General features: G+C 33.7%; 1 protein-coding gene across 1 annotated transcript; it reads left to right on the top strand.

Annotated features, from left to right (window-relative positions):
- The first annotated feature begins 1,537 nt into the window (after positions 1-1,537).
- Positions 1,538-11,471, top strand: LOC131077081 (superoxide dismutase [Cu-Zn]). The gene is made up of 8 exons (XM_058014498.2): positions 1,538-1,761; positions 2,829-2,927; positions 9,800-9,901; positions 10,019-10,114; positions 10,315-10,346; positions 10,461-10,536; positions 10,983-11,036; positions 11,143-11,471. Exons 2-8 carry the CDS (start codon positions 2,846-2,848, stop codon positions 11,163-11,165), a joined length of 465 nt encoding a protein of 154 aa, XP_057870481.1. The 5' UTR covers positions 1,538-1,761; positions 2,829-2,845; the 3' UTR covers positions 11,166-11,471.
- The last annotated feature ends 2,066 nt before the right edge of the window (positions 11,472-13,537 follow it).

The following is a 13,537-nucleotide window of genomic DNA, read 5'->3' as shown; positions in this document are numbered from 1 at the left end:
ATGAGTTGTGCAACAAATGTACAACATTAGATAAGAAAGTGAAAATGCATAACACATCTTATATTGTCAATTCAATGAAATCATATAACATGGAAAAAATATAACATTAAATAAATTGTTTGTTTAAGAAGTAATTTATTCAAAAAAAAATTAACTTTTTAAACTTATATTTTTATAATAGAAATTAAGGAAGGATTAAGAATTCTTGTTTGATATGATTCAAATTTTATTTATTTGTAAATAAAGTATAAATATTAAAAAATTTATAGTCTTTTTAGAGTAGGTAAGAGAAGGGAAAAATCTAATCATAAAATATTATGACAATTTTTAAACATCATAAATATCTAGTAGAGAGGTACATGCACTTATAAATGTGTAAGGATTAAAAATGCATTTTTCATGTAATTTTACCAATATAAACATGCTTCATAACTAAAGCATCCATTATTCTTCAAAGGAGGTGCTTCAACAATTTACAAGTTAAATGTAATTACAAGTTACATAATTACCTTGCTCTAACTCTAGAGGCTCAGTAGAGTATGCTAAACTTGAAGGAAAAAAGACCAATATTGTAAACTAATAGTCATGGGAAGCTATGTAATAAACTTGAGTCAACCAATTTTCTAATTAGATTTCTAGTGGCTTCATAATTTTTCTACCACCAAGAACAATTAAAGGCAACTATCCCAAAGGTTGACCAAATTAACTTCAGGGTAGAGTGCGACATCTTACTTTTGAATATTCACTTTTGTAAAATTCCAATTTGCTAATCGGTCCAATTTGATTCTCTTCTAACTTACTATAACTCACTAACTCTTGCATCAAAACTTTTAAATTGCAAGTCCGAGACATTCAGAAAATGACATCACCCTATAATATTTTAATAAAGCAAAGAATCATGCCCATCCATCATTTTAAGAAAACTTATCTATGACAAAGAGCACCGAAGAGTTCGAAGTCAATATTCTATATGTCATATTGGCTCTTACATCAACAACCTATTTCTTGCACTAGGTCACTTTGACACCTATTTTCTTGTATTCTATTATATCAGTCTCAAATCTCAAGCAGTTAACATATCATAAATTCATTGTCATCATGTGTATGTGTTATTTTTCCCCTCCCCCTCTCCCTCTATATCTTTCTCTGTATCTCTCCTTCTCCCTATATACTTATATCTTTTTATCTCTTTCTTTCTCTTGACCTTTATCTCTCCCTCTACCTTTTCCTCTCTATCTCAACTCTCTCTATCACTATATGTCTACCTACTAAAGGCAGGGCCTTACGCTTTGCGTCTCTTGTTCCAAAGTGCAATTGCTAGTATTATCAACAAATATTTAAAACAAGTGATAATGTGTCAAGGGACATTCATCAAAGTGCACACTAATAGATAGTGATGGACTATCAACAAGTGTCATCCCACGTGAGAGGACATTTGACCAGCAATCACATTCTCTCTCTAGGGTTAGGTGAACCACGAGTTTAGAGGACACTAAACGTTAAAAAGGGATTTTTGGGTAACCTCTCATTTTATTTGACATTCTAAAACAAAACAAATGATTCAAAATAGCGGTTTTCTTAACCAACCTGTTTTCAAAAAGCGGTATTTTGGAGGTTAGGTGGCTCATAAAGATTTAGGAAGGGGTTTGATCAGCGTTTGTATCACCATATATGTCTAGATATTGATTGCTCTTCAGTAGCGATCGACACAAGTGGGTTTGCTCTGTTTTTGATCAATCGAAGCGCAGGGGGTTTCCTGGGGTAAGTTCCGAGCTTAAGGTTTTAGATCCACAGTCGGTTCCTTTGTTTCACTAGAGTAGTAACTAGTGTAATGGCGGTTGACCCATTTTTGTTTCACTAGTGTAGTAACTAGTTCCAAGTTTAATCGATCTCTATATTGATTCCTAAGAACTAATTATTTAGATCGTTTTGAGTTTTTGGATGAGGGTTTTGTTGTGGTAGGGGATTTCAGATTTATGTTGCCTTTGACTTAATTTTTTTTGAAGTGGGCTACTAGGATTTAAACTGGGTTTGCTTTTGATTTGATTTTCTGATCAAAATTTGCATTTCTATGAAGATGGATTGTTTTTCTATGTTTTGTTTTGGCCCTCTAGAAAATTGGCACTAGAAGCAATTATAAGAATTGGGAAAATATAATTATGTGTAGAGTGTATGTACCTTTTACGAGACACTGAATAAAGATGATTCATAGTAGCAAAATAAGGAAAAACCCAAAAATGTATTCTCTGATCAGTGAGTTCTGATTGGGAATTCGTCTAATTTTGGGCACATTTGGCAGTTTTTTCGTTTTTGGATTCAAATGAGACCTCTTTGCCTCTTTGGCAATTGGGTTTTTTAGTTAATTTCGGTGGATTTTGTTTGGGTTTATTACTTATTAGTGATTTCAGTTGGTTAAATATCATGAAATTTCTTGGAAGTTCGCTAGTAGACGCGTAGGCAGGCATTGTGATTATCGAAGTCTACGACAAATTTGGGTTTCTCGCTCATTTAGTCGGGGATGTTTTTTGATCGTTCTTATAGGGGGGAGTCTTACGCATTTAGATAACTCACTTTTAAGTGCTTTTGCCTATATTGAGAAAATTCAATATCCGCTTTCGTTGCTCATAAATGGCCTTCGTAAGTCTTTTTGGGTTTTTATTTGTTTTCTTAGACTGGTTAGTAAGAAAGACGTAACGTTTCTTTAAATATTTTAACAAATGGTCAACAAGATATTTACAAATTTTAAGTATCGAATAGGTCTATATTGATTGTTTTTTTTCGCCAAAGCGCTTAGAGATCCTCTGTGTGATAAGGATTTGTTTTCGCAGATCACAAATTTCAAGCCATGGGCTCACTCAAGGCTGTTGCTGTTCTGACCGGCAAAGAGGGTGTTACCGGGGTCGTGAATTTCGCTCAGGAGGGGACTGGTGAGTTTCATCTGTTTTGCGTTTCTAAATAAGTATCTTTGGAAAATTTAAGCAGCTTGTAGTGTTTTCTTAGGAAAGTGAGGTATGAGATTTAGATAGGATGATATGTTTTGGGTTCTGCTGGTTGGAGTTTGTTATGTATCAAAAAGATCTCGCTATTTATATGTGGTCTTTTTCTTTATAATATTTTAAAATATCAAATAATTGGATTGCATTTAGGAGTTGTAAGTCCTTTTCTTTATAATATTTTAAAATATCAAATAATTGGATTGCATTTAGGAGTTGTAAGGTGTACAGTAACACCGTGTCTTTTAGTCCTGAAACTGACTAAAAAGGTGACGATTGAGACTTGATGGGTATGTACATACCTTCGATATCTTTTGCTAGTAGATTCCTGTTTTATGATTAATAGAGCTAGATTAAGGGGCAGTGATTAGTTGGGCTTCAAAATTACTTGCCTTCTTCGATCATATGGCGAACATAATGACTGCGAATATCAACATGTTTTGACCGCGGCTGAGATGTCTGATGTTTAGTCATAAAAATGGCATTGCTGTTATCACAAACAGAGCAAAATCTGATTGCTTCAAACCCAACTCGCTGAACAAGAGTTGCAACCATACCATCTCTTTTGCTCCCTCAGAAAGAGCTATGTATTCAGCTTCCGCGGTTGATTGAGCAACTGTATGTTGCAATTTTAAAGCCCAACTAATTGCTGCCCCTTAATTTAGCCCTGTTTTAAATTAATGTTGGAAGTTCTAGACCGTAGATTTGAGATATCTAAGTCTTAAGATGTAATAGTTTGACCCTTTAATAGTGCAAAGGATACATGACTTATTTTGAAGACAATTCTTTTTCAATTGGAGTAATTTGTTGTGAGTAAGATTTTTGTTTGCTGTAATGGCTTTTGCCTGACCATCAAATCCAATACCATCCGTCCTTGAGATGATTTATCAATGTATCGCTACCAAATTTGAATTGTAGTTGTTGGATGCCTGTTGTATACTTTGTATTTTTTAATATTCTTTGTGGCTTGGGAATGGTTCTGGCTGGGGGATTTGGGGATGGTAGCTAGAGATTTTGGAGCCCTTCTTCAAGGTGTTTTTTAGTGGTCCACAGAACGCCAAAGTATATGAAAGAGAAAGTTCACATTGAGAAGAAAAGAAAAGAGTCTTTAAAACGCAGCAAACAGAGAAGATGGAGGGGCGCAAGAAGACCAATAGTTAAAACTTAATATTGTAGATTATAACAAACACTTTGGCAATAACAGGGCAGCGCAAGAGGAAGAGAAAGGTAGAAGCAGAAAGGTAGAAGCATCGACTAGAATCAAAGGGAAAAAGACTTTTCAAGTGCAAAATTACACAGGGACAAGAACAGAGAAGGGGAAGTGTGCAAGAAACAAAGAGGAGGATAGAGTGAATGTGTGGAAAAGAAGAAAACCCACGTAAGGCACTAAGCAGACGGAAGTTTGGCTTGCGCAGAGAACTGAAAGACCATAGCAAAAACAGAGAATGGTGCATTGAATTAAAGGGCCCGTCTGGCAGTAGAGGAAAACACTAGGAAGTGCATGAAAATGATAAGGAATGAGGCTGCTTAAAGACACAATGAAATTGGAAAATTGGTTAACAATGGAGAAGCAAATTGAAGAAGACTTGTGCAAGAGAATGTGAGTTAAATAAAGGTAATAAGAAGTTGCAAAATTTAATGAAAGTGAAGAGGGATCGAATGGTATGTATGGTGCAGCGTAGGTGTACAGGATAATTAATTGAAATCCAAATAAGTTGTGGGCAATTAGTTGCAGTTTGGGTTTTTAACTCTTGATCATAACAGTAGTTTTGGGATTTGTTCATTGGATGTGTAAAAACAATTTGTGAGTTTTGATTGTAGAATGGAATATATGGAGTTCATGTTTCCAAAAATTGATCACATCGTGATTTGGAATAAAGTTATTTTTGTTCTTCTTATCCGAGTTTGTGGATGAAGCTGCAAACTGAGACGATTTGTTAAAAGTCTCTTGGTTTGTTTTGCATAAAAAATCTTATGAATTGAAAGCTTGTAAATTTGTAATGATCTTATTCATGCAAATTACATTATCCTAATCTTTTAGGGTCCAGATCAATTAAACCCTAATCTTCCTTGGATGCTATGTACATATTATTTAGTGCAGTTTTTATTTCCCAACGTGGATTTCTCCACTTCAAAAGTACTGTATTAGCATAATTCGAAACACACTATTTTCCATGTGAAGAAAACTATACCCTCTCAATAAAGGAATTCCTAAATTAAATAGTATTAATACTAAAGAGTACAAAAATGTCAAATACCATCAAGAGACTATAACTTCTGATTCGCATAAGAAGGATTTTATTAAAAAAGATTATATACATCCACAGTAGAGGGAAAGAGTTTTTCGATCGTAGAAAGCATACAATAATAGTTGTAGGATTCCACTTGGATGAGTGGGTGCCTGTAATAACATTCCAATAATTGATTTTGACTATCTGCATATTTTCAATTTTACCCTCCTAGGTGGAAGAAAAAGGAAGTTGAGTTATTTATGCTAGGCAACTTGTGGTTATGGTTGAGAACATATGGGGTTTGGATATATGATGATTAAAGCATATTAGTCGCTTTAGTTATTTGGTGATAATCAGATGTATTTAGTGTTAAAGATTATATGGTGCAAAACACTTACAGTTTTTTGGAATCATTTGTGTGCACGGCAAGAGTCATCATTCTGTATTTCTCTAAATGTTTGGGACAACCAAAGAAATTTGCCATATTCGAGAATAGCAGGGGACTGGGCAATGAATTGAAAAATATATATATTAGAAGATTAAGAAATACACACACTGTAATTTTTCATTTTGAGTGGCTAAGCATCATGAACCATTCTAAAGGGTTACATTGAAATTTTAAAATAGAAAATCCAGGATAATTTCATTTGCAGTAGTAAGCAAATAAACAATTGGAACAAATTGCTTTGAGAAAATAAAACATAATAGACTTGACATTGAACATTGATCAATGGAATTGGATACAAAGCTTTGATAAATCATGAACATAATTATAGTAAGAGTTTTTAGCGTCAAATGACAATCAAAATAAAATATAACAATGTATATAAGCCATGAGAAAATCAGAAGTTGCAAGATTGGAGTAGCAAGCTCTATGATTAGACTCTAAGTCACCAGGTTCGGCCGAATTTTATCCTTGAAGTTCGAAATTCGCCGAACTTAAAAAAAAAAAAAAAAATCGTTGAAATTCGCCTAACTCCAAAAAAATAAATAAATAAATATATATATATATATATATATATATATATATTTTTTTTTTTAAATAAAATTTTGGCCTTCTTCTGTTAATATTTTTTAAACACATCTTCTTTTTTTTGGTTAAAACCCATTAACCCGTTCTTTCTTCAGGATATTTATGTCTGTTAGAACCCTCAATTAGGATGAGAAAAAAAATGCTGAAGATGATAATTGATTACCCAATCAATGAGGTATTCCAGTATTTGGTGATTCTGTTATTCTCATAAGATGAGATAAAAGATGTTACTTACAATAAACCTTATTAGCAATTCATATGGAACCATCCCCCATATGAAAGATTGGTTGTTCTATAGAATATATCTGGCATATTTATACATATGGCGAACTTAATTCGATTTTTTCCCTCATCGAACGTCATTCGAATTTCAAAGTCGTCGAACTTCGAATTCGAATTTGAACCTGGTGACTTAGATTAGACTTATCAATGAACACATTTGCTACGAACCCCAATAGGAATCTAACATTTCATAGTATACACAATCATCTTGCTATGTAGGAGGTGAAAACCCTATGAACGACTAGTTTCTTTGGTGTCTTAAAGGTAAGCTTGATTGTCTTGATATGGTGGGTATAGTCTAAATACACATCTTTAGTATTTTACTATTTTAGCACAAGGTAGCTATTTGGAGGAGATCAACACTTTTTTGTACTTCAAGAATGTCGTAGCATCCAATAAATTGGGTGATGTAATGTTCTAACAAATTGCTTAAATCAAAGTTTTAAAACTCGGACTCGTTACGGACTCGAGAAACCAAAAAATTGGACTTGGATTCGAACTCGGACTCGTGAAAGACTCGCGAAGGACTTGTGAAAGACTCGGCAAGGACTTGGCCAAAAAAAAATCATATTTTTACAAAAAAAAACATAAAGAAATTAAATTCATTTAGAGAACAAAAGAGCCATAATCGAAACATTACACGTCATATGATCTCCAAATGCTCAATATTTGAAATTTCATCATTCATACTCATAGTTTCAAACTTTAAAATGTATAATAGCAGCATAAGTTTATAAATGTTTACAAAATTACATATGATGATAGGTCTAGATCTTGGGGGAGAGAGGAGAGAGTGGTAGAGAGAGGGGATAGAGGAAGAGTGATAGGGAGATAGATAGGTCTAAAATTCAGGGCCAGATAAAGTGAGTGAGATAGAGAGGGCAAGAGAATGCTAATAGGAGTCTATCTGATTACTGAAATTTGATTGTCTGAAAATATAAAAGATCTTCTAAAACCTAGGATTTGCATTATAATTCCTAGAGATCTGAAACCACTCTCAAACATCCTGTCAATATATACATGAAATATAACTTAAAGTATAAGAAAGGAACATTTCAAATGTCTTTTTCCTTTCTTATACTTAAATGTTATATTTCATGTATATATTCTAATGAAGAGAATGAGACTGACCTCAAAAAAAAAGATTTAGATAATTTTTTGACGTGTTTTCTGGGTTGCACGAGTCTAGTCAAAAGACTCGCGAGTCCAAGCAAAAGACTCGTGCAAGTCAATTAGAAAGACTGGCGAGTTTTTCAAAAAGACTCGCCAGGACTCACCTCGCTAGTCCATGGCGAGTTGACTCGTGGTGCCACTGGGCTCGCGAGTCCGTGGCGAGTCCACGAGTTTTTAAACTATGGCTTAAATTAAGGGGAAAAATCATAAAACAAACATTCAACTAAAATATGTGGCTAACCATCCATGTCTTTGTTTCCACAAATTCTTAATTTCTCAACTCTTGAGAGAAATCTAACTATTTTGAGGGGAATATTATTTTGAATTTTGGCTCTTAGAATTTGGAAATCTTGGCAAAGATGTGTGAAATCAAATATAGCTATTGAGAGAGGTAAGTTATATTAAATTTTGATTCTTAAAGTTAGATAGATGTATAGTGCATGTATATGTTAACTGTGTTGTAGGAATGAGCCTTGTACATGATGGAGAGTTTTGTTTGTGTGATTAGGTGAATTGCATTAGATTTCTTTCCTTGATCTTGACAATGGGACAAATTAGAGAGATAAAGGACAAGAGATCTAGTTTAGTCATCAAAACCCTTTGAAATGGTTTTTGGAGGATGATATGACAAACAACTATCAAAGATAATGTTTGGTTATTGATAAATGGGTAGGTGCAAAAGTTGAATTTAAAACCCTTTGAAATGATTTTTGGAGGATGATATGACAAACAACTGTCAAAGATAATGTTTAGTTATTGACAAATGGGGAGGTGGCAAAGTTGAATTTGTTGGGCTTGATTTATGAAGACGCATGGAGCACATTTCAAGGGGCAAGGCACTAAGTACTACAATATCAGAGCTACAACTCTATAGTACACAAGAATATTTCTATTATCAGAACATACGCAAGAATATTTCTATTATCAGAACCATAATGCTTCATGTTTGTTTGTGTGCATCATTCATTGTCATGATGAGTTATCGTTTTTAAGTCTTGTAGTCTATCGGCTCTTTGAATGAAAAGGTGTTTCTAAAGTGAGTTACATATTTAACATTCTGCAAACTGTGGTTTTTATGAATATGACCATTTTCAGAGGTAACATTTTCAGTTTCGAAAGTATGATTTGAATGCAGTTTACTGTGTAATATCTAAATTTGAATTAATTTTATTTAGGAGATATTGAAGAGAACATATGCAATATCTGTTCACAAAAGAATTATATAAATTTTTTTGTTTAAACCGTGAATGGTGAAAAGATTGGCCAGAAATGCCATTTTTTTGTGGTGGTTTAATATTTATTGTTACCATCTATTTAAGGTTTGAAAATATTTTTCTCCTCCTTCGGGACAAGCAGAAGCTAGCTTTACTTACAATTTTGATGATGAAATATGAATTAAGTGAAAATAAGCCTCATTTGCGTAATTCTCATCATTGTTTGTGTATGTAAGGCAGGGCTTTAGTTTAATTGTAAATGTTACTGTTAGTGTACAATAATAATGGAAAGTGGTACTTACTGTGGGGTTTTGAGGAAGAAAAACAAACATATTTATAATAGGGTACTTTTAGTTTCCTATGGATTAGAGATCAGAGGCAACATCAAATTGTTTAAAAGAAATATCACTGTATATCTTATACTTTTTGATTATTCAAAAGAAGTGCACTGCATATTGAGTTTTGACTTGACAGATACTGATTATTGTGACCTAGTGGAAGTAGAGAGGCATTTCAATGGTAAATTCAAATTTTCTAGATTTGATGAAATATGATAAATGAGAAAATACGAGAAAGTCATCCGGAGGATTCCTTGTTTTGCATCTTGAATCTGGAAAATGTAGCAATTCATTTACACACGTTTTTCCAACAACTCAGACGATAATATTTTAAATTTGACATTTGTTTGTAAATAATTATCTGTAGGGAAAACATCCAATTCAAATTAATCAAGCCTTGCGTGTGTTCCATAAAATAATATGCAAATTTGATATGTGTTTTCTGCTTCAGTTCTCTTGAGTGGTGTTGTTATCTTGGTCGGCAAGTAACATCATGCAGAACTGTTTCTGAAGTTTGGTTAATAATTTTATACAGGGCCAACAACTGTAACTGCTAAGCTCAGTGGTCTGCAACCTGGTCTTCATGGTTTCCACGTTCATGCATTGGGTGATACAACAAATGGTTGTCTGTCAACTGGTATGGTATATTTCCTGTCTTTTCAGGTTGTCTCTAGCAAAGTCTTTGTGGTATCAATGCATGGCATGTAGGAGTTGATTGTTCAACATTTTCATGAACCTTGACTTTGAGTGACAGGAGCGCATTTTAACCCTCATGGCAAAGAGCATGGTGCACCAGAGGATGAGAGCAGGCATGCTGGAGATCTAGGCAATGTAATTGTTCGGGATGATGGTATGTTTACTCTTGGTTAATTGATTATTGTAACAAGCAGAAGTTTTTGAATTCTTCAGATTAGTTATAGTAGCTATGCTAGGACAAACAGAATGAAATAAGTTTCATATTTTAGATTTTCAGCACCACGTGAATGATTATTCAGAATATGATATGAGGATCATGTGCTCATTTGTTGTTTATTTGTTCTTTTTATTCAGGAACTGCTGAACTTTCAGTCTCTGACAGCCATGTACGATGATCTCTCTTGCATGCACTTTTTGCATATGTTTTTTTGGCTCCACCTTGCTGTTTCCTGCAGTCTCAGGATCTTTGAATGTATTTACATTGGTGATATGTTTTGCAGATTCCTCTTTCTGGACCACATTCAATTATAGGACGAGCTGTGGTTGTCCATGCGGATCCCGATGATCTTGGCAAAGGTTAGTTTCATCTAATGTAGGGTCAGCTAAAGAATTAATGTTTTAACTTCTAAAGTCAATATCTTAGCATTTGTTCTTTGAGAATTAAATGCAACAACTCTTTTTGATGACTCAAGTCACTAGGTTCATCAATAAAAACGGTGCTGATCCATAGGCTTTTAATATTAAGTTAAATTTGAACATCTCAATATCTTAGAACACAAAATTTTCTGGGAATAAGTACTCGGCATTTTTCATTCAGTTTGGATGCAGTGATTTGCTTTTGGTTGTTATTGACTTGTCTGTGTGGAGATGTAACTATAATTAATTGTTGGAACCTCAGGTACGGGGATGGGAACCACCCCTGTACGCATATCTTATGTTTACTGGTGACCAACTATTATCTAACATAGAGTACTCTACAACGTGTAGCGATCTATTTAACTGTTTGTGTTATTTTTCTTCAGGTGGCCATGAACTCAGTAAGACCACAGGAAATGCTGGTGGAAGACTTGCTTGTGGTGAGTGTTTTGTTCTATTTAGATTCTAAGAAAAACATTAATTGATTAGGTATTTCTCTTCTACTTATGAACTTAGGCACTTGGATCATTTTCTTTTCTTTGGCAGGGGTCATCGGTCTTCAAGGTTGATTACAAGGAATTGACTGCATAATCGACACCTTGGCAGTAGTTTGCTTGAGAGAAAAACATTTAATGTACGTAGCATGAGAATGTTTAGAATGCAGCAAGCGTAATAATAAATGAGTACATGCGAGATACTTAAGATTTTGCTTGGTGGTGTTTTGTTGTTTGTAATACAAACTTATGCACATCCAAACACGGCATCTTACCAACCTTCTATAAAGAATAAATTACTATAAGTAGATCATTTGTAAATTTGTTTGGATGGTGTAATTTCAGAGTGAATGTTATTGAAGGGAAAAAAATTGTGTTTTACTAGAATCTCTTTACAATTCTCAATTACACTCGTCTTTGGGAAAAGAAGTCAATTCTAATGCACATTTGTATTCTTGTTATCTACACTAATGGCATGGTTATTTTAATACTGTAATAGAATCAGTTTTATATCAATTTGAAGAATCGCTATAGGTTTTTTGTTATGGTTACTAGGGAGGGGATGGCATTTTTGGGAAGTAGGTCTATGACTTGAACCTGTGCCAATGGCAGTAAGCCCCCTAAGATATGCTTTCAAACCTCAGCCGTTAGGCAACTTTTTTTGGAGTTTGCATATAGTTCAATTAATCTGATGTAGGCTGACAATAGTGAAGAGACAGGTTATAACATTTTCAATACAAAACTGACAAGCAAAGGCAGGCACTAGTGAAGATACGATTTTAATCTGATGTAGGCTGACAATAGTGAAGAGACAGGTTATAACATTTTCAATACAAAACTGACAAGCAAAGGCAGGCACTAGTGAAGATACGATTTTAACTTTATCGATACAAAACTGATAAGCAACCTGATACGATGAACGTGATTGTTTTACATTCATTAACGTACTTTTGAATGTTTCGTTCCACTAGAGATGTTTGGTTATCTTTGTTATTTTGAGTCCGTAGCGACTAACATTAAGCGAGACTTCTATAATTGTATCCTTATTAATTGAGAGGTAAAATCAGTGTTGGTTTTTTCTAGCATTACTTGCCATTTATATTTTTGAATGTTTCGTTTCACTGTTTGATGTTTGTTTGTCTTCGTTATTTTGAGTCCATATCGAGTAACATAAAGCTATAGACTCCTATAATTGTATCCTTATTAATTGAAAGGTAAATTCAGTGTTGGTTTTTTCTAGCATTACTTGCCATTTATGCATTGTGGGAGGTTACAGATGGGAGGTTCAAGAAAAAAATGATTTTTTTAATGGTTTTTTAACTGCATCTCATGAAGAGTTTGAAAGTTACGAGTGTTAAAGGTCTACAAAAGGAACTGGAAGGTGCATTCTGGTTTAAGTGTTGTGTTTAATATGAGTTTTGCTTGGAAAGACACTGAATGAATATGATTAGGCATCTGAAATTGTTGACATTGTAACTGGGCATTAAATATATTTTGGAGTGTAGGAAGAGGCAGCACCATGATGTCAAATGGGAGTATGTACATTTTTCGTTTACTCTCGAGCTCACTTCTAAAACAGTCAAAATTGCTATTCAATATCTGTGTTGCACTACATTCGTACGGAGTTTTACATGAATAATACTAGTTTTGCTTGAAAATTTTACCTTTTCCATAGCAAGAAGGTGCAATAGACAAGTTGGTTCAGAGATCAAATGATAATGATGCATCAAGGGATGAAAAACAATTTATATTGTAATGATAATAAAGAGGAATCTATTAATTTGTGAGGACTAGGCTAGTCTTTCAAGCATTGCTGTAAATATGTTCATACTAAAATTCACAAGAGTAATAATTAATTTATGTACGAGTGTGATAATGGGTATGCTGTATGCTATTTTAGGTTGAAAATTTCTACATAGGTAATGGGTATGCCGTATGATATTTTAGGTTGAAAACTTCTGTAAATGGCAAGTGCAAAAAGACAAGTTCTAAAAATGATATGCATCAAGGGATAAAAAGAATTTATGTATAACAATAATATGCCTGAAGTATCTCTTGTTTAGGACTAGGCTAATCTTTCTAATGTTGCTGTATAGAAAATGTTAATGCTAAAAACCATTGAGTTGGTTATTATACAAAACACACCTTTGGTTATCATAGCGACTAATATGACTTCTTTGGTTATCACAGTGACTAATATGACTTTTATAACATGGTGTGATAGAAAGATGATGGGGTCATGATTGCATACTTCTATAGGTTTGTTTTTTAAGCTTTGTTTTATATTTATGTCATCTTATTGGTGCTACAGCAAAAATCAATGTAAGATGTAAGATTCTTGAACCAGTATAATTTGAATAGAAAAGTAAATTGGACCCTTGAAGCGAGTCTCTAGGCTTTTACAAACCATTGAAGATTCCTCGAGAAATTGTCATCGATGTTTGAAT

Source organism: Cryptomeria japonica, chromosome 9, assembly GCF_030272615.1.
Source record: "Cryptomeria japonica chromosome 9, Sugi_1.0, whole genome shotgun sequence".
NCBI classification, from domain to species: domain Eukaryota; kingdom Viridiplantae; phylum Streptophyta; class Pinopsida; order Cupressales; family Cupressaceae; genus Cryptomeria; species Cryptomeria japonica.
The sequence above is the reverse complement of the archived record's forward strand: the minus strand, read 5'-3'. Positions and strand labels throughout refer to the sequence as shown.